Here is a 19,978-nt window from a genome sequence, read left to right as displayed (position 1 = left end):
AGTGTAGGAAGAGCGAGGTGGGGGGTGGGGGCGTGAAAACGAAGGAGAAATGGTGTATGGGGGCAAATTGGGAAAGGGACGCATGTTGAGTGAGAGTGAGGGCAGGAGCCAGACAAATGGCGAGTGAGCGGCTGCACACGCTCCGACCCTGCAGACAGACCTTTTTGGATTGGACGGCCGAGCGGAAGCTCGGGCCGAGTGGCCAGTAGCCGTGTGGCATACTGTAATGGGGTGACTCAGAGCATAGCTGAGGAAATGGGATGGTGGGGGCAGTGAATGGGTTAAAAGAGATGAACAGTGTGTCTGTGTGTCTGTGTGTTTGAGTATGTGTCTCTGTGCATAAACAAATGGATCGCTGTTAGATAAGAAACATCCGTTTTTTTCTGCTCTGCTCTCCAACCCCCACCTTCCCCCAAAGGGCTTTGCATACCCTTCAGTTTAAGTGCGTGTACATGAGTGTGTGTGTGTGTTTACCATGTAAACACGCCTACTTCTTTGTGTCACAGTTAAGTCCCAGCATCAGCATATTTACAATGAAGTCCCTCTTTATCTCTACATCTTTGGCGGCATTTGATGTGTGATAAGCATCAGTCCTCTCTTGACTTTTTGTGAGAGGGGAGTAAGGCCAACCCCCGAATCCCAGCCTTCCCCTAAGTTTGAAATTGCACAACAGCTTTTTTCTTCCATTGCTTAATAGGGTGTGTGTGCAAGGTTATCATGCTGCATTTCTCTTAATAAATGAGTTGTGGGATGAGTGAAGACAAAGCACATCTATCACACAATCTTCACGAACATTAGCTGATACTGTAACAGTGGGATTTCTGATGATCTAGAAAATACAGTACACACGCACACACTTGCACACTCACACACACACACACACACACACACACACAAAGGACCAGTGCAGATGGTGGAATAATGTGGCTCAGCACAACAGTTTGCTGTGGAAAGCTAATTATCTCGCCGATTATAAAGATATATTACAAGGCATTTTTGGGAATATGGTTTAGTAAAAGAGAGTTTCAACATCGCCAGGAACTTTTTCCATCCATTAGATAGGTGAGAGTCAGACGATAGATTGGATAGACAAGTCTTTTTTATTGGATGAATAACCTTTTCTAACTGTCTTACTATGAAAAACAGGAATTATTTACAACCAACTCTTATTATTATTATTATTATTATTATTAACGTATAACTGATCTATAAGGAATCATAAAATGATGAATTATCCATTAATAAACCATCAATCAGTTAGTTAATTTACAGAAAATTATTCTGACAATAAATTGTTTGAGTCATTTATGAAGTGGAAATCCAACTATAGTCTGGATCCTGGTCTTGAGATGATAAACTAAATATATAGTCGAGTTGTGGACTGTTGCTTGGACCAAAGGCGAATTTTTAGAGACATCACCTTGCGAATAGGACATTTTGGATATGAGATGTGTTATGTTTTTTTTTTTTTAAACTAAAGTAATCAGCTCATCGTACTTTAAGGATCCAAATGATCAGATTACCGCTCAAACTTTTCCATTCGATTCTGACACTCGCATCAGCTAGCGGTTTAATCCAAACACATGGGTATCACGCAGACACACGTTTGCCTCCTTCCCCGGCACCAAATACAACCCCGTGGATGACACGTGGATGACGTCACTTGTAGCCGAGGTAAGGTCGGGCGCGCGTGGGCCGATACTCCCCCACCTTCGTCGCTCTTCGCTCGACCAACCTCTCTCCGGCTGCACCTCCCTCTCCGCCACTCCCTCTCTGACCGCCGCCGCGCAACGCTCTGCGACTCTAATGTCCCCTCTGCCCGTGCTCGACACCCGGGGACCCATTCTACCGCACCCCCCTCATCACTTTAAAATTCTCCTCAAGACAAAACCCCCCAAATAGGACTACTTCGGCTTCAACCCCCGCTCCTGGTCCCGGGCGACGCTCAAGTCACCAGGTGAGTAAGGCGCGCCAGGTGCGCGTCACGACAGGTGCCGAGTCAACACTGACCGGTTTCCGCGACAAGAAGAAAACAAGGGAAATATTTCACTTTTTTCCCCCCCCCATTGCTTATTGCCGCGGCTATAGTCTCATGCAAGCGTCGTGACATTGTGGAAGTTGACAGCGGAGAACTCTCGTGCCCACTGGCGGTTTCTGTTCCACTGAGAGCTCAGGTACGACGGTTGAAACCACCTGAGACGCAGGTGGAAGCCAGCTCGCCGTGCTGCGTTCAGGGCCTTTGCGATTTTAAAGTGTCCATGGCAGGATGATTGCTACGACGTGTTTTAGAGTTGAGAAGATGATTTTCTGTTCTGGCATTATAGTCTGTGCAGAATCACAGTTGAAGTCTTGAATGGATTACGCGAGGCCAAAGTGCCCAGTTGATATATATATATATATATATATTTTTTTTTTTGCTTGTTTGCCCATGCACTTGATATCTTTGGTGTGTGAGCTCCAGAAAAGCAAACACTGTTGTAAAACATAGCCACCTTGCCAAGCTTTGCTGGCATGACATGTTACGAGTTATTATCAGTTTCAATTTATGATTCCTTTACACTTAATGAGAGGCTACGAATCAATATCAGAGTCCACTGGGTGGACGTGAACTATACACCCAAAGCCTACTTGACCTGAATACAGTGTTTCTGTTTGGTCCTTTGTGTTGCACAACGCAAAACAATCACCTGATGTTATTTAAAAAAATAAATATATAATCTCCAGGCAACAGGTGACGAGGAAATTCCTCTTCTCAGATATTAACGTTGCTGCTCAATATGACAATGTCACTCTGACTTTACATGTTGACTGAAATTAATTCAATCCTCCAGAAATTCTATGTGGTATTGGTTCATTTGGGATGAAAGGATAAATCCACCCTGACTTATGAGACCTGCCATATACTTGAAATAAATATACAAAAGTACTTGATGTCTTGTTTGCTGATGTTAACTGTTTATCTTCCAGTTCAAAGCTAACATTGGTTTTGCCCCGGAAATATGCTTAAATCTACTAATACAATCTACTAAAATTAATACATTTTTGAAAATCATTAGAAATTTCCTTTTTTAAAATTTCATAACCATGGCAGAGATACTTCAATAGAAAAAACAACAACTTTATTATCTTTATTCTTCGTATCTGTGAAATGGAACAAGGCTTCCTTTTCTCTATAGACTAAAATGCTGATTCCAATCATGATTTATTGATACTATAACTTTTAATTGAGGTATAGTTGTGTATAATTTTAGGAACAAAATAAAATAATGCACAAAGAGAGCTATCTTGTGTCTTATTGATAATGGTTCTAAAGCACTAATAATATAATGCCAATTCAAGCAGCTATTTACTCTTGGGAAGGCAGAGCCTGTCTGACCTGTTCCTGTCGGTTGATGGTTGTGTTGTGGAGGAGGTAGTATGAGAGGAAATGGTATCAATGGCAAGAGGTGACATTCAAATCAAAAAAACATGTCATATCCGAGGGAGATTTGCCTTAATCGTTGTTTTGGAATGAATGGCGTTGTATAGTACATTGGATCTCGGTTTGGTTTGTAGTGTTCCATTAAAAATGGCAGTGTACTATTGAGTGAGATTGGATACTGAATAACTAGTATTAAGCAATATTGTCCAATGGTTACAGTATGTGAATGGATAGCATTGGATAACAATGTTTGTATAAACATATAACATATTTGAGCAGATGTTTGAGGGTAATGAGAGAGTAGTGTTTTCTCACCATGTTATATTGGAGACAAAATACTATAGCTATAGCCAGTGTATATACCTTTCTGTCAAAAGCTGACAAAGCTTTAAAAGATAAGGGCGTGTCAAATAGACCATGTTGCTATTGCAAACAGCTTCTCATGTGCCTTGGCATAGTGAAGAGTGTTTTTTCCACTTTTCTACAAAGTACAAAGAAGAACAAAGTTTTATTTCACAGATAACACATCAGTATCCTCAACCTTCTGTAGACTGAGCTCATGTGCCTATTCACAAAGAAAATCTACACGTTATGTGTTCGCCATATTGAATGTAATTAACATAGTATGACTTATGATGAAAGTTTCATACAGCTAATGATTTAATTAAACTTTACAGGTATTGGTAGGTTATCCGTCTCCAAACTTAACTAAAAAGCCTGACGATTGGAAGTTATTGTGTGACTGCATGAATCCTTTTTCGTTAGTGTGTTTTCCTTTAATAGTATGAGACGAAATAAGCAGCTTGGACTAACTTGGGTTTGACTTAAAAATCAGTCCTTGGAGCTCACATCTCCCCTCTCAACAGGGGGCACTGAGCTAATGAACCCCTCCTGTGTCAGCAGCAACACTGCTCCTCCCGCTGTGCTAGATCAAGGCAATGTTGGTCTAGATTATGGTATTAGAGAGTGATAATCACTGTGTCATTACTGTCTTCTGTCACTCCAAATGGGCAAAATTTCTTCCTGCGGAAGATGTAATTGGTTTGATTTTCATTAACGCGCGACGAGAGCCACAATTCTAGCCAATTAATCTGAGACGCTAACAGAGTTATGGTCAGAGTATATGATTGGAGCTCGTCTGTCGAAAGTGGTCGGAGTGTAAACCCTGAGTAATGTGAATGTGATCACACAATCAAGTTGAGGCAATAATTGTAGATTTTACACACGTTGACACAGTCTTCTCATTTAATGGTAATATAAAAAACTTAACATATTGATATAGCTCATAGCTGTTAATGTTGAACAGTAGATTAGAATAAATCCTTACGAATTCTAAACTTTTTTTCTGCTATTTAAACTCTTGAGTGATTTTGTTTGTCATCCCCTCTTTGTCATCTCCCAGATCCGCCCATTGTTTCGTATCACTTTAATTCTCTCAATTCGGATAATTTCCTGAGCCCTCCCTGTGCACACGGTAACCAGACTCCATTGTTAGTAACTTAAGTCATGACACATCATAGTCCTCAGTAGACACAGTGTTTGGTTTCTATAGTTACCATCAACAGTCTGGGCTGAGAAGTGTTTGCAACGATATCCTCAGGACAATGCTAAACTAAATGGTGGCCACATTGAGTCCTCTTTCTCACAGGGCCACAGCTGTTTGCAAAGAGACTCCATATTGTGGAAAAGCAGGTGGTTGATGGTTGACTTTATAACCCTGTGAAGATGCTATCAGCGGAAACGATATGGGCCACGCCATTTGACAAAGATTCAGATGTAATGGTAATGACATGAATAGGTATTACTCATCTGGTGATAAAACCGGATGTTGGAGATATTGTGTGGGGCTTAAAGGAGAAAACAACCACTTAAACTTGCTGCAGCAACGGTCACATCTTTAAACTCCACACAGGGAACACTCAACGGACGTTGTTGATTTTAGAGAAGAATATATAGGAGAATGTAGGCTTGCTCCAATGCTCTGCTTTATAAGGAGATGGGAGGCTACACATTTTGTGTAAGTCAGTGAAGAATCTATTCATTTCTTGCAACATTGTGTTATGTGGTTAGCATCACCTCGAAAATGTTGTGTTTTGCTTATTTAGTTCCTTCATGTCCTGGTCCAAATCATAATCACACTTCTGCTTGTGGAATGTGATTCATACATTTTTCTTCCAAAGGTCCGAAAACCCTATGGGAGGAAAGTAGAAATTAGTCATTGTAGATTTAAAACATGTTTGGGCGGCTCTACATAAAGAGGTTTCCAGTGTTGATTATTAATCCAAGTGAGAGGGAGATTGACTGTAGGCATATACAGTAGAACTCAGGCTATGACTCGGTTCTCGGATACCAAGATAATGGTTCTTTGTGTTTGTGTTTGTGAAAAGAGCGGCTGGAGGTTTAGAATGACGTTGGTGCTACCCACACCGTGCCAGTGATGGCTGTGCACAGTGAGGATGGATGAAGGGGCTTACTTATTGCTAAACTTCTGAGATAAACACGTACACCTGTAGTCCACCAAAATAAATCTTGGTTAATTGAAATTATGCCTACTCTTCAACCAATCTGTTTGGTTGCAGGGAAACTTTCACTTCAGATTAATTATATCACTGCCCTCTCCATGGTATATTTTATTGGACTAAATGAATTATAAATAAACATAAAAGCTAATCTTTGCAGCATATTAAGTCATTTTAGCCTAATTATGAGAGCAAACTTTTAATGTGACAATTCTGACACGTTGACTCATTGTTTTAAGTTGATGTGGCACTTTGTTTTTTGAGCTTTGATATGCAAATTACTATTTTAAAGTTTACAATTGACTTTTTTGTAATCTGTTTAACAATGTGTAGCCACACGGGCGACACCTTATAATGAATAATTCATACGAGCCGGTCGACAGGGAAACAGCCCTACAACTGTGTAACCGTACAGAAACTGAAAGGGTGTATTCTGTCAATGTTACTTCTCAGTGTTCATGATTAACTAAAATTCATCTGAGGACACAATTGAATTAATTAAATAAAGCCTAAAGGTTGATGTTCCTGGAATAAGATTAGGACTGAATGAAACTGTTGCCTCTATGCAACATGGGTCACTGACAGTGGGCGGGGCCAGAGTAAGCTTCATAAGTTTACCATAACAAAACAGAAACATCTAATGAGATGTTGGTGTTTAGTTTTTTTACCTTCTCTGTGTCAGTCACTTTTCTGACCTGTATCTTTATGTTAGGCTGATTTCTGAAAATATAAGTCATACATTATACTTCCTGCTATTAAATGTATAATATACATTATATGATGTATGATCACAAATCTAACCAGTATTAATCACAGGTGTTGCTATGCACGTGCAGCAACACTGAATCATTTCTGCATTATGACAGCTTTTTGATGACTTTCCTCTGCTTTTATTTTGATGTCATGCAGTGCTAACATTGGTCATTTCTCTATTATTTCAGCCATGCTACTACCCTCGTCTCTGCTCCTCCTCCTTGGCCTCCTCACCTGGAGTCCCGGTGCATCATGCGCTAAAGTGATCGTGGTCCCGCCCATCATGTTTGAATCACACCTCTACATCTTCAAGACTCTGGCCACGGCACTGCGCCAGGAAGGCCACGAGAGCCATTTTCTAGTTTCAGAAGGTCGAGAGGTGCCCCCCTCTCCTCACTACCATTTACAGCGCTATGCAGGGATCTTTAACAGCAGCACGGCCGACAGTTTCCTCCAATCCAAAGTCAGCAACATCTTCTCGGGCCGTCTGACATTTCTGGAACTGTTTGACATTCTTGACCACTACTCTCAGAACTGTGACGCTGTTGTTGGCAATGCTGAGGTTATGACCCGCCTCAAGGAGGCCAAGTTTGACCTGCTGCTAGTGGACCCTAATGAGATGTGTGGTTTTGTGATAGCTCATATCCTGGGGGTGCAGTATGCTGTGTTCAGTACAGGTCTGTGGTACCCTGCTGAGGTCGGTGCCCCAGCACCACTATCATATGTACCTGAGTTCAACTCACTGCTGACAGACCGCATGTCTCTGCTCCAGAGGATCACAAACACCGCCGTTTACCTGGTGCAGCGCTTCGGAGTCCATTATATTGCATTGCCCAAGTATGACCGGATTATGAAGAAACATGGGGTGAAGCCTCAGGTAGCCATGGCTGACTTGGTGCAAGGCAGTCGGCTTTGGATGCTATGCACCGACATGGCTCTGGAGTTCCCCAGGCCCACGCTGCCACACGTGGTGTACATAGGAGGCATCCTCACCCAGCCCCCCAACCCACTGCCACAGGTCAGTACTGAGACACACCGCTGATAAGCAAACAATGAAACAGACAATGACAAATAAGAGTTTTTTTTTGTTTGGTAGTTGTGTTGTGTCATGTACTCTAGGGCTTATAGAGTGTTTACTTTGTAAGCATCTGTGGCTACGTCCATACTAATGCATTTCCATTTTATAACGGCGTTTTAAAACAAAAATAATCTTCGTCCAGAAGGGCGTTTTCAACACTAGTAGTTGAGTCGTGACTGATGAGAAGACCAACCAGGAAGTGAATGCTCTTCACCACCTCTGCGGAGCGGTGTGTGTGACGGCAGGCGTTATCGCAGCACTGGTGAAAATGTAGTAGTGGGGATGTTGCCTGGATGTGAGGGGAGGAGTAAGAGTGGCTGATACAGATGAGATATTATTTCGCAGTGATTATAATGTTGTCATTGTACATTTTGTTAAATTGGTACTTTTCCGGAAAGTTTATTCACAGCCAATCCATTGAATTAAATACCATCACGAAGTAATTTAACATCCCAGTGTATATATATATTCTTGCCCTCCTGTGATATTTATGGAATTGTACATTGCGGTATCGTCCAGCCCTCCTACAGAGTCAGTGCACTTGTGCCTAATCAAATAACACTGGTGCAAACAGAGGGCTCTGTGCCACTGGTGACACAAGCATTGTAATACAGTACAATGGATAATTGATGCTAACAGAGTTTGACTTTGAGATTATGCAAATGTAGGCTTCATGGGGAGGATGTAAAGCCATATTGTCCGGCTTCACACTGACTTGGGAGAAGTTGAGTCCTTTTATATCACATATACGTACATGGTATAGCACTTGTGCATATTTTTTTTCTTACATTTTTCTTTTAATTAGGTGATTAGCAGCAGACATCTTAACACACTTCTGTGTGCGTCCCAAATGATGTTAAGAGATTTAATAGAAAGTTGAAGGAGAAAAGCCTATTCCCTTTTTTGGTTAATTAACTTTATTAACTCATTTGGCATAAATCTTTCAATTTTCTCTCACCTCAGGTCAACTTATTATTCTAAAAACTGTTTTAATTTACTTTTGGCAGAAGTGGTGGTAGCTCTTATCTCTTGTATCCCATTCAAGAGGAAATGGTTGATAGAATCATGATGACTTGGCTGTAACTTGTATGATGAAGCTAACTCTTCCTTGTTCCCATTGTCTCTCCTATCACTTGGTAACGCTTATAATCACATCCTGCTACAAAGCGAGCCTTTATAGATAAGGCTGGGATGAGGATGGTTTTGGGTTGAATGGACATGGTAGGGTTTTTTGAGGGAGACGGAGATGGGGGGGGGGTGTTCATGAAGAGCAGAGGCGGGTGGTGACGGGGCTCAGTCCAGCATTCAAATGCCGAGGGCGAGGGCAGTCGGTATCTACTGCGTAGGATTTTCGAATGCCACTCCAGCCAATAGGCCGCATTGTGCCGCGTTGTGTGGAGGGAGATATAATGGAAGTGGAGGGAGAACGAGACCATTGTTCCGGGTCGGGCGCAGGGGACACTGGGACTCTTTTATGGGGTCACTGAGGCTGAGTTGTAGGGACAGTAGGGTTGTGCTGCTGCCACACAGAGCCCAGTGTGCTTCTTAGGTTGCTCCGTGCCAGGGCCGGCCTTAGCCGGTGCAGCTGGACCCTCTGCCCCCCCCCCCCCCCCCCCCCCCCCCCCCCCCCCCACTCTATGAGCCCTCCCTTACTTTTTGATGTTGATAAAACCCTTGAGTAAAACCTAGAATAGGTCTCCTGCTTCCCAGAACACGGACCTGGAGGAAAAGGATAATATTGTCTTAATGTTTCCCTGAGGCATGTCATGTCTCTAGTTTTCACAGCCTCAGTAGGCCTACAGCTGTCCGTTTTTTCTTTAGGTTCAAATATAACTTGGTTATTTTCACTGTTTGATCTACGTTTTAAATGTTTTGTATTGAAAGACCACAGACGGTCAGTGAAGTCAGTTGATTATACATAGCTAGGACTTTGTTAATAGTGAAAACTGCTGTTGTCTTCTCATCCCAAAAAACAACAAAAAAAACAATTACGTATTGTCAGAGTCTGATTCTTTGTCTGACACTTGTGTAGTCTTAGGATGTTTTTTGATCATCGGGGCTCTGAGATCAAAACAGTAGAATATATCTGATTGTCGTCCCTGTAGCAGACCTACAGTATAGTAGACTTTTTGCACAAAACTAGAACTTTGTAGAGTTGCTGATTCCTTGGGAAAATGCACTACTTGTTGACCTCATAGATTATAAAACCAATTTCAGTAGACATATAACATTCATGTCACATTAACTGAAGGATACATTCAGCCCAAAATATATGCAAATTACTGGTTTGGTTTTTTTTCTCAATTTGTTTATCACATTGCCTGCCTTGACGACTCAGTGTGGAGAAATGTGTTCATCCAGGAAAAGTAAGAAGACAATGTCCATTAAAATTCAGGACTTGTTGGACAATCAATATTGTTGATTAATGTTATAATAAGAACTATGATGTATTATGCAACTCTGGGCCCTAAAGTGCAAAATGCAAGTACAGCACATCCCGACTTGAAGTTCAGAGGCTCTCATTCGTATTTTTAACAGCTCTGTGCATTAGACATAAGACTGTGTCGTGCATGATAAACTTCCACTGTGAGAAATGTCCGCGTTACAAATGTCCTGAATTTGAATGGAAGCATATTTCACAAGTGGTACCAGTTGGAATATGATGAGTAGAAATTGCACGTGTTTAGGGGTGTACAGCCTGGGAGTATCTCAGTTTATCTGGATGTTGCTAAATATTCTTGGTGCCCTCTGTTCTTATTGGTTAAGGTCTTCAGCAAAGGTCAGTGAGATTTGTGGTTTCATGCCGCGTTTATCTGTAAACCCGTAAATCATCTAGAATATGAGTGTGAAACGAGATAATGGTGAAGACAGCAAAGCGTATGTGAATGGCCTGGTTTTGATGTTTTTTTTCTTTTTAATGAATTAAAAGCAATCCAAGGAAATGTGGGTAATTTGAAATCTAGCAATACTATAAAAATGTTTTTTTTTTTTTTTTTCATTGTCTTCTTCCTTCTCTTATTTCTACAGGATTTTGACGCATGGGTCAATGACACAGTGGAGCATGGCTTTGTGGTTGTGTCGTTTGGAGCTGGGGTCAAGTACCTATCCCATGACATTGCTCACAAACTGGCAGGGGCCCTCGCCAGGCTGCCCCAGCGCGTCGTCTGGAGGTACAGTATTTATTCCCTCACTTTCACTCACACCGTAAACATCTGTAGGTGTGACAGATGTGATCCTTCTTAAGGCGCTGACTTTCCTCCACTGTGCACTCAGGGGGCTCTGGATGTCAGAGCACCAACTGTGTATATATATCATTTTTTATGGACCCTCCTAAATCATCTCAATATATTGATGTGCAGTGAGATATCATAGAATAAGCAAATTTCTTCTTTTTGACAGACTGCCTCTCCAGGCCAAAGTCCATATTCCCACCTCGACCCTTGAGGCATTTTCTTACTTCTAAATAAAACTGGTCATCTCTAGATAAAAGATTTTGATGCCTTCACATTTTCAATGAATGTAAAGATGTTAAATGAAAAGGTGAAACATCCAGAATATTTTTTCCAGATCAACACACTGTTGACAAGCAGACAGTAAGCTACATGTCGGTTCTCTGGTACGTGTTACTACTGCGAACTAACAACATGACACTGAAGGTCATTTGCTTCAACCATATCATCACTGAATGAATGCGTGTGTGTGTGTGTGTACAGGAGGAATTAATAAGATGTTAAGATGTTAAATGTTTGCTAGAGACAGACCGATTTATTGATTGGCTGTTTTCTTTCGGGGGTCTGCGTTTATTTTTACCCATATGCGCCGGCGCCGTTACTTTTAATTTAAAGGCTGAAAAGTTTATGGTTAAATAGTAAAATATCTAGCTTCTTTGACATTTCTTTGTCATTAGAGTTTGGAATCACTGCTCTCTCTCTCTCTCTCTCTCTCTCTCTCTCTCTCTCTCTATTTATATATATATATATATATATATGTACATACACATTTAAAATATGCATCTGCCAATATATCTGAATCGGAAATTTTTCCCAATATTGGTATCATCCCCCAAAAATCCCAATCGGTCGGGTTGTAGTTGGTGCCTTCCCTGTGAGAGAGGTAGGTGTGATGGGAATCTAATCTCTTATAATCATTTACACAGAGTCTCTAAGTAATTATTGACTGACTTCGACCTTAGCTGGAAAAATTCTAAAAGTAAAAAGATGTAAAGTGCGAAAGATAGAGGTGAAAAAAATGTGACGGGTTTGTACATTTGCTAACACTCATTTTTAAGTGATTTTTTATCTCAATGTTCAAAGTACAATCACTCGGACATCATCGGTAAATACTTATTAGACACTAGAATCTGTTCGATCTGTGAAGGTCGAACTATTCTGGTATGTCCAAGTAGACTCTAGGAACAAAGCCTTGGTTCTAGAACGTATATACACATTGTCTCCTTTACGGACTTTTTTATAGGTGCATAGCCTGGTTAACGTTAATGGTTAATGTGTCCCTGTGTGCAAAGGTTAGTGGCTGGTGCATAATGTCTTTACCTGCGCAAACACATTCCACAGTGTGCACTGATGTCATGACTGACCGAATGGAGAAGTTACATTTCATTTGGTGTTTCTGTGCCAGAATAGTTACATTTATGAAAACATTTTCATCAGTTTTGGATTCACCTCTTTCTAGTTTATTTTTGCATTGTTTAATTTTAGTTCTCATCTGTAGTTTTTAATAAGCACACCAATTGAAAATATGTGCTTTTGTTTTTAGGAATGTTTTGGCAAGGGTTTTTATTTTCCTTTTATTTAAATTGACTAGTGCAGAGCCCATTCAAAACATGCTTGTTATGTCATTATTATTTTAATATTTTATTCAATCATGTAATGACCATCATCTAATTTTCTTGTAACTACTGTTTTATGATTATTAATAATAATGGCAGACTCGATGTGTTAACTGACCAGAAAATACTGAACCACAAATTCAAAGGGGGTTACTGTGACGCATACACTCACCGGCCAATTTATTAGCTACACCTAGATAAAACTAATGTTGTGTAATACAACAGGCCAGCAGTAAATCCTCCCTTATTGTTCAGTTTTTATTGAATCTGTTTAAGGATGCTGTTTTATTTTAATGGTAATTTTGTAGGTTGCATTTGTGGAGCTGTTGGACTATACTGGGTTATACTGAGAAGTGTTTTATATAGTATTTTGGAATGTTATTGAATTAAGAGTTTATGAAACATGGGGATGTGTAGAGGTGGGGAAGATGCATGGGGTGTGACATTGCTAGGAGCAGGGTTCAATAGCATGTAACAGACTTTGAGAGAAAATGTAGTAGCTGCCTGGAGCTCAGACAAACAACTGGGTGGAATCTCTGGTGGGTCTTAAGAGGATCAGATTGTGGTTGTAGTGTCTGCTTGCAAGTAGGTGTTTTCAAAAAACTGGCTGTCGTTGCAGCAATCGGATAATCGGATAATAACCCTTGGCATTTAACATGCGTTTAATAAGATGTAAAACTCATTTTAAGGATATAAAATGGCAAATTAAACACACTCTTCCAGTTGCCGAGCGCTGACCGTTCTCGGGGCGCGATCAGATAATAGATGCTTCACATATAGGTATCTGACCCGGTCTGCAGGTGGGATGAGACACCGATCTGAAACCCGTAGCCATGAGCAGTTGACTCTTGCGTGGGCCCAAGACTTATGTATGTGTCACTGAATGCTAATCTGGCGTCCAGTGGCCCTCCTAAAACTGCGAGGATGGAAAAGGAAGAGGGCTGATGAGGGACAGAGACCAAGCCAAATGAATCTTTTCACTGATAATTGGCTGCATGAATGTCGGCTTTGATTGACAGGACAGTGAATCGGTGCTTTGTTGAAGAGAGATGAAAGAGTCCGGGTGAGAGAGGGAGGGAGACTGAGATGGCCAAATGGGGGTCGAAGTGCAGCATGCGTATTGTGTGCTGCATTTGTTGGAAAAATGCTTCCGCACACACAACCACAGATCACCGCTTTTTGCTTGGGGGTGGAAGAGATCAACTTTGAATTCCTTCTTTGTTTACTCTCTGTATCATGTAAATGTTATACTCAAACCGATTAATTCAACCTCCTGCATATATCTCGTGTACACTAGATATGTGTACACTGTACATAGTTCTGCCCTCACTATCTGTGTACATAACCACACAGTTGTGTAGCAACAAAAATAATAAATAATGTGCTAGATAGTCTGATTGGTGTAAATATTACTGTGAAGTGATATGTGTCTATTTCATTCACAAAGTCAAATATAGGTATCGCACTGTGATGACGGCGTGATCTGCTAAAAAAGCGTTATGAACTGTCTGCTCCCTTCCTTCATTATTTCCTTCTTTCCTTAGATTCTCTGGCGTTCCACCCAGTAACCTTGGCAACAACACAAAGCTTGTGGACTGGATGCCTCAGAATGACTTATTAGGTGAGCACATTAAGAAGCTTCCACATGATGGGAGGTTCTCCTTGCAATTCTCTTATCAACAGCCAAATTGGCCACATCAATTTACTGTATGTCTAATTGGAGCGTTGACAGTGAAATGTATTATACAGCACTTGTGCAAAGCTTTATTTGAACCCAGATGCTTTTCTTGAACACAGCCTCTGGAAAAAAGACAAATCTGATTTCTTAACACGTCTGGTATAAGGACATGTTTTACACATTGTTGACCTGTAGTGTTTTTATTCAAGATAGTCCCTTGGGTGCGGCAAGGTAGGTTTCATGTGGGAAGGGTTAATATTGTTGAGCCACTTTGTGCAAGTCACGAATGAGGAATGTGCAACAACATCCAGATATTGACAGCTAGCATTGTATTCTGCAACAGTGTAATAGCATGTGGCGAGCCAAGACTGCAGATACTGAAAACGTCTGTCTGGGTTTCTGGTAGGTCAGTAATAGACGTTTTAAAGGGACAGGTTGCCACAAACCCAACCAAATTCGTTGTTCAACTTAATTCTGTCGTGGCTCATCCTACTACAGTGCTTGGAGTTAAATGGACCAAATGACCAGAATTGTCACTAAGTAAAAAAAAACAACCTACAACCATCACATCACCACCAGCTTCCAAAGGACAGAACACTCCCTAAAGTAATCCTCCAACTCTTTGTGTGTTACAGAAAAGGAAATAAGAGATGTTAATGATTAAAATCCTTCTTTTCTCTTTGGATAGGAATGTTGCCGTTAAGCGTACAACTTTGTTTGCCAAGTTGAGTACTTGAATAAATCACACTGCAACCATGCAGATGGATTGATAGCATCCCGATTGTGTTTTAGGTAGACTACACCTTTAAAAAACCCCAACAACTGTTAATACATATCGAGGAAGTGCATTTTTTCCCTCACACCGACTGAGGCATTGTGTTAATCAAACCGGTAAAATGATACACAGATCTTCACTCTTCATCTTTTTGTAGAGTCCTCACCCACCTTCATGAAGTGGGGAGCAACAAACTTTAAATAATGTCATGACACCTAATACTCAGAACCATTCTTCCTGTCATCTAGGCCATGCCAACACAAGGGCATTCCTGAGCCACGGCGGCCTGAACAGCATCTACGAGGCCATGTACCACGGGGTGCCGGTGGTAGGCGTGCCCCTGTTTGGAGACCACTATGACACCATGACTCGTGTGGCAGCCAAAGGTATGGGTATCATGCTGCACTGGAAGTACATGAGCGAGGAAGACCTCTACACAGCCCTGACCAGCGTCATCAAAGAAACCAGGTTAGATTTCCAGGTCCTCCATGCTCAGTTGCAAACATATGCTTTGTCCTGTATATTAGGGTCATTGTTTATCAGTGCCATCTGGTGACTATTTGTGGCATTGCAACTCTTTTTTAATAAAAGTATTCACTATTTCTATCCCCTTTTTCCTTTTTTTTGTTGTTATCTGATACCCCTTCCCCCCATAGAATATATAAATGTAGTCCAATGACCCTTTGTCTTACGTAGGTACCGCCAGCAAGCGGGTCTTCTCTCCAAGATTCACAAAGACCAGCCAGGCCACCCTGCGACCAGAGCCGCCTACTGGATCAGCTACATCCTCCGTCACGACGGTGCCAGCCATCTGCGCTCCGCCGTGTACGAGGTGTCCCCCTACCAGTACTTTCTGCTGGATGTGATAGTCACTGTAGGAGCTGCCTTGGCCCTGACCGGCTTTGCCCTGCAACAGTTGGTACGGTTGTTCAGAGGCAAGGTCGGGGACCAGGGCAAAAGAGGTGGTAACACCAGGGAGGATGGTAACATGGCCAACGGACATTGCCATAACGAGAGTGTGGCCAACGGGAAACACAAACGCAATGGCTCCTTGAAAAACGAGAAGAAGATTAATTAATGTTTTGAATGGCCAAGAGGGACGAGGAAGAGGTTGCCCCGAGGACTCAGCTCTAGGTTTGGTTTAGTGATTTTTGTACGAGCTTGAAAAGAAAGCTGTTCTTAGGTCTGCGTCAAGAGGCAACTGCTACTCAGAGCAAGCGAGGGGGTGTTGAAGAATGCACAATGCATTGTGTGGGGACAGAACAAGGCATTGGGTGCTCAGAATCTGTGTGTGTCTGTGTGGGTGTGTGTAGGTGTGTTTGTACGTGTGCACTGAGGCGAATTTAACAAAAAACTCTTTAACAACAGCAGCTAGCGCAACACAAAACCAAATTGGGAAGTCACTGAGGATGAAACCCAGGAAAGACCCACTGGAGGACGTGGTTTCTACATGTGGGTCTTCTCTCCTGCATGTACTCCGTTGTCTTCTTCCCTGAAAAGGGGCAATGCTGAGCGCCAACCCCTCATCCTCGGAACAAAAGCACGAAAATATTTAGGATTTCATGTTTTTAACAGGAAACTCTGCTTCTAAAGGTGTCTGGTAAACTGTAAATAGAGGAGAAGTCTATTTATTACTGTCAAAATGCATTTCAATGGTTTGAACCTGTCTTATTTTAGGTTATTACGTGTAGTAGTGGTGTGAAAGTGTGGTGGCAGGAACTCCCTCTGCTAAGCCAATATACACACAACACTGTGTCCTTCCTATTAGTGAAACAAACGGAAAAAAAGCCGACAGCAGCGGTTATTGTAAGCATGCATCCATATGCTCTGTCCGCAGTTGCAACCACCCACAGTATCCTGGCTGGCAGCCTTCCTTTCAAACCGATCAGGATGTTGAACATGTTTGTCTGCGTCTCCCTTTTCACATGGTAGTGCCAACCTGCGACTGCACTGCCGGTTTGTTCTGGTCGTGAATGAATAACTCCAGTTGTTTTGGCTCATCAGTGTGAAAATGGTGATCATGTTATCGTCAAAATATAGAATATTGATACCCACTGCGAATGCTGCGGGTAGTCAGCTGATCAGGGATGAGTCAGAGCCTCGTTGATTTATGATTCCTTGCTTTGTCACTTCCATGCCTTTCTATTCCGCAGCCCCTCATCTAGTTATTGATTGGTAAGGATCCATCACTTGATTGCCATTTTTAGCGCTACACTTGACTTTGTGTACATCATACCTCTGGGATTTATTTGTTGGATAATTTTGTTTCAAATGCTAGTTTTAAATTACATTGTACCTCCAGTGCTTCTCTCCTGCAAGTCAAAGTCTGCTATTATTTAGCTCCCGAGGTCCATGCGCAAACTAGGCAGACGTTATTTGATTATATTAACTTTGAGTAAGAATGATTCACCTTCAGTGTGTGGCCTATTATAATGCAACTATTTGTGTATGCAGTATGCTTGAATACCAATGTGTGTATGTGTGCCTGTTTCAATGTCTGTGTGTTTTTCGATCACTGTACAGCTTTAGCCAGAGTGTATAGAAGAAACAAAGCAGATGAAGTATATTTTATCCCACTGAGAGTCATGTAAAAACAATTACTGGTCATCATACAATATCTATTCACATAGAAAGCTTTTTTTTCTTTTTTTTTTACATTGTCAATTCACTCCACATTATTTTGCTCTTGTTTCTTGGCCAGTGTTTAGCTTCCACGGTTGTTAATTCTAAATGCAGATGGAGGAAAGGTATAATACTGTTGTTAGACAAAAAAGAAGGAAGAAATCTGCTGAAATCCAGTGAGTGGTAATGTGACGAAGTATCACTGATCGTGATCAGTGCATACGGTGAACTGGAAGAGTATCTTTGGAGTTTGTGTGGAGTCGGATGTTTTGGCTATGGACATGTAAAGGTGCTCATGGAAATATGACATCAAAACATCATGAGCCTTGCATACACATATACTGTTCTCCTCATTCGCAAACCTCATTTTTGCATTCTAGGAAAGAAAAAAAATATTTACCGACTTAATAATACCTCACGTTTAGACAACAGCAACAATGTAAATTTAAAGGTACCAGAGGAAATCCCAGGACTTAACATCCAACCAACATTTTTCACAGATCCTGTAATGCTATTTGAGAATAGCTTCATTACCTTCCTTCCTCTGTGAGCTACAATAACACCTGCCCAGCCCGACCCCGGTCTGTTTCAAACTGACACCTTTATACTTGAATCGTCATCGTCGTCATCGTCGTCAGTAACAACTATAGCTGTCGGGTACAGGTGGGCAGGCAGGTGCTTCACAAGCTATGACCAGGGTCAGGAAAGAAAACAACATTGTGAAGATATATATATATTTTGTATTATTTCAGTATTGATGTTGTTGTAGCCCAAATAATTAAATGCCGTCCCGTGTCCATCTTTAACTTACTTACTCTGCAGTCTGTCTGTGTTCTCTTTTGACGTTTGCATTTCATCAGCTTGAATACTTTCTTTGTTCTGTCGTCAGCTGTACACTTGCTTGTTCCCTTTGTCCACCTCTTGTCCTTCCTCTTAGCCTCCCGGTGTATTCTACAGTCTTTGTATCGTTGTCTTTGTCTTCCTCCTTTCCTTGTTCCATTTGTCCACCTCTTTTTCTTAATCTTAACTTCCCGGTGTATTCAGTCTTTGTAGTATTGTCCTTGTCTTCCTTCTCCCCCTCTTAATTATTCGATGTCTCTGCTTATTCTAGTTTTTTTTTTGTTAAATATCATTTTACTTTTTCTTTAAAAATATATATATGAAGTCCTTAATTGTCCTGTCACGTGTGACCATGTTGTAAATAGAACATTGTAAACAAAATACTAATGCTGAATAAAAATGACATATTTTGTTTGCAGAGATGATTGAAACCTTTTTGTTCCTCCAAAAAAGTCTCCACGCCGTCGATCCATTTTTTGAGTTATACATTTTAAAAGAGACCGTAAAGCGGTGACTGAAAAGTGGTGAAAAGGTTGCACTGAAATGACCCGAGCAAGTCTGTTCACTCAAAGTACAGTATTTCACTGCCGCTGATAAACGTCCACTGCGAGTCATCGGTATCGCTGTACGAAAGTACTGGACTGATGAGCACATATACGGTCCTCGCAGGTATTGAGACCCGATAAGGCCGACGTTGATCACGGCAGCTGATGCTGCCAGTCTCCGTTTGATAGGGGATGTATAGGTTTTCTGTCGGGAATTGTTACCGAGCAGCACCGAGAGGTTTTGCAGGTATCAGATGGTAGAATCATCTAAAGTAGCCAGCTGCACGCACACGTGCACACAAGCTGGGCGGACAGATAGGGTTATCTAATGCTGTATGCTCTTGCTGAGTGAGGCTGGGGTAACAAAACACCCGGCCTGGTACCCTGCCTCGCTTACTGGCCCTCTTAATTATTCACAGCCTGCAGGGGCCTGCAGACCTCTCTCTCTCTCTCTCTCTCTCTCTCTCTCTCTCTCTCTCTGTGTCACACACACACACAGTCTAAAGCATCTGCAGGTATGTTTAATTTACGTTCCTGAAGTTGTTTTCCTTTGTCGTCGCTGCATGGTGGCCAAATTGGACACTGTTCTCTCCTCAGAGACAGGGGAAGGGGCTGGAGATATGGGGGGGCAGGCCTCTGCTGATGTGGAATCTGACATCACAGAGGGCACAGTGGACATCATTCATGACCCCCCCCCCCCCGAGACCTTGTAAAGTGCCTATTATTTACCGTTCCTCTCGACCATCGTGAGCAATTATCCACTTTGTGTTGAAATAAGGCGGCTTTCTGTATGAAGTAAGAGTCCTCCCGCTTGAGATCTTGATATATGATGGATTTGCCAGCCGTCTGACAACAGGGGTGTGCTCTGGGCGTCTGCACACCGTCATCCACTCTCTACACG

General features: G+C 41.8%; 1 protein-coding gene across 1 annotated transcript; it reads left to right on the top strand.

The window, feature by feature from the left end:
- Positions 1–1,703: 1,703 nt before the first annotated feature.
- On the top strand, positions 1,704–18,952 carry ugt8 (UDP glycosyltransferase 8). The gene is made up of 6 exons (XM_035637531.2): positions 1,704–1,957; positions 6,882–7,711; positions 10,799–10,941; positions 14,162–14,238; positions 15,319–15,538; positions 15,767–18,952. The coding sequence occupies exons 2-6, from the start codon at positions 6,884–6,886 to the stop codon at positions 16,146–16,148; spliced, it is 1,650 nt and encodes a 549-aa protein (XP_035493424.2). The 5' UTR covers positions 1,704–1,957; positions 6,882–6,883; the 3' UTR covers positions 16,149–18,952.
- The last annotated feature ends 1,026 nt before the right edge of the window (positions 18,953–19,978 follow it).

Source organism: Scophthalmus maximus, chromosome 8, assembly GCF_022379125.1.
Source record: "Scophthalmus maximus strain ysfricsl-2021 chromosome 8, ASM2237912v1, whole genome shotgun sequence".
NCBI lineage: Eukaryota > Metazoa > Chordata > Actinopteri > Pleuronectiformes > Scophthalmidae > Scophthalmus > Scophthalmus maximus.
Note: the sequence above shows the minus strand (reverse complement) of the source record. Positions and strands in the feature narration are given on the sequence as shown.

Excerpts from the sequence above, each read along its gene's own strand:
- ugt8 (XM_035637531.2), top strand. The coding sequence starts at position 6,884 with ATGCTACTACCCTCGTCTCTGCTCCTCCTCCTTGGCCTCCTCACCTGG. Across the intron at positions 7,712-10,798 it reads CCCCCAACCCACTGCCACAG|GATTTTGACGCATGGGTCAA; the intron begins GTCAGTACTGAG and ends TTATTTCTACAG. Across the intron at positions 15,539-15,766 it reads AGCGTCATCAAAGAAACCAG|GTACCGCCAGCAAGCGGGTC; the intron begins GTTAGATTTCCA and ends TGTCTTACGTAG.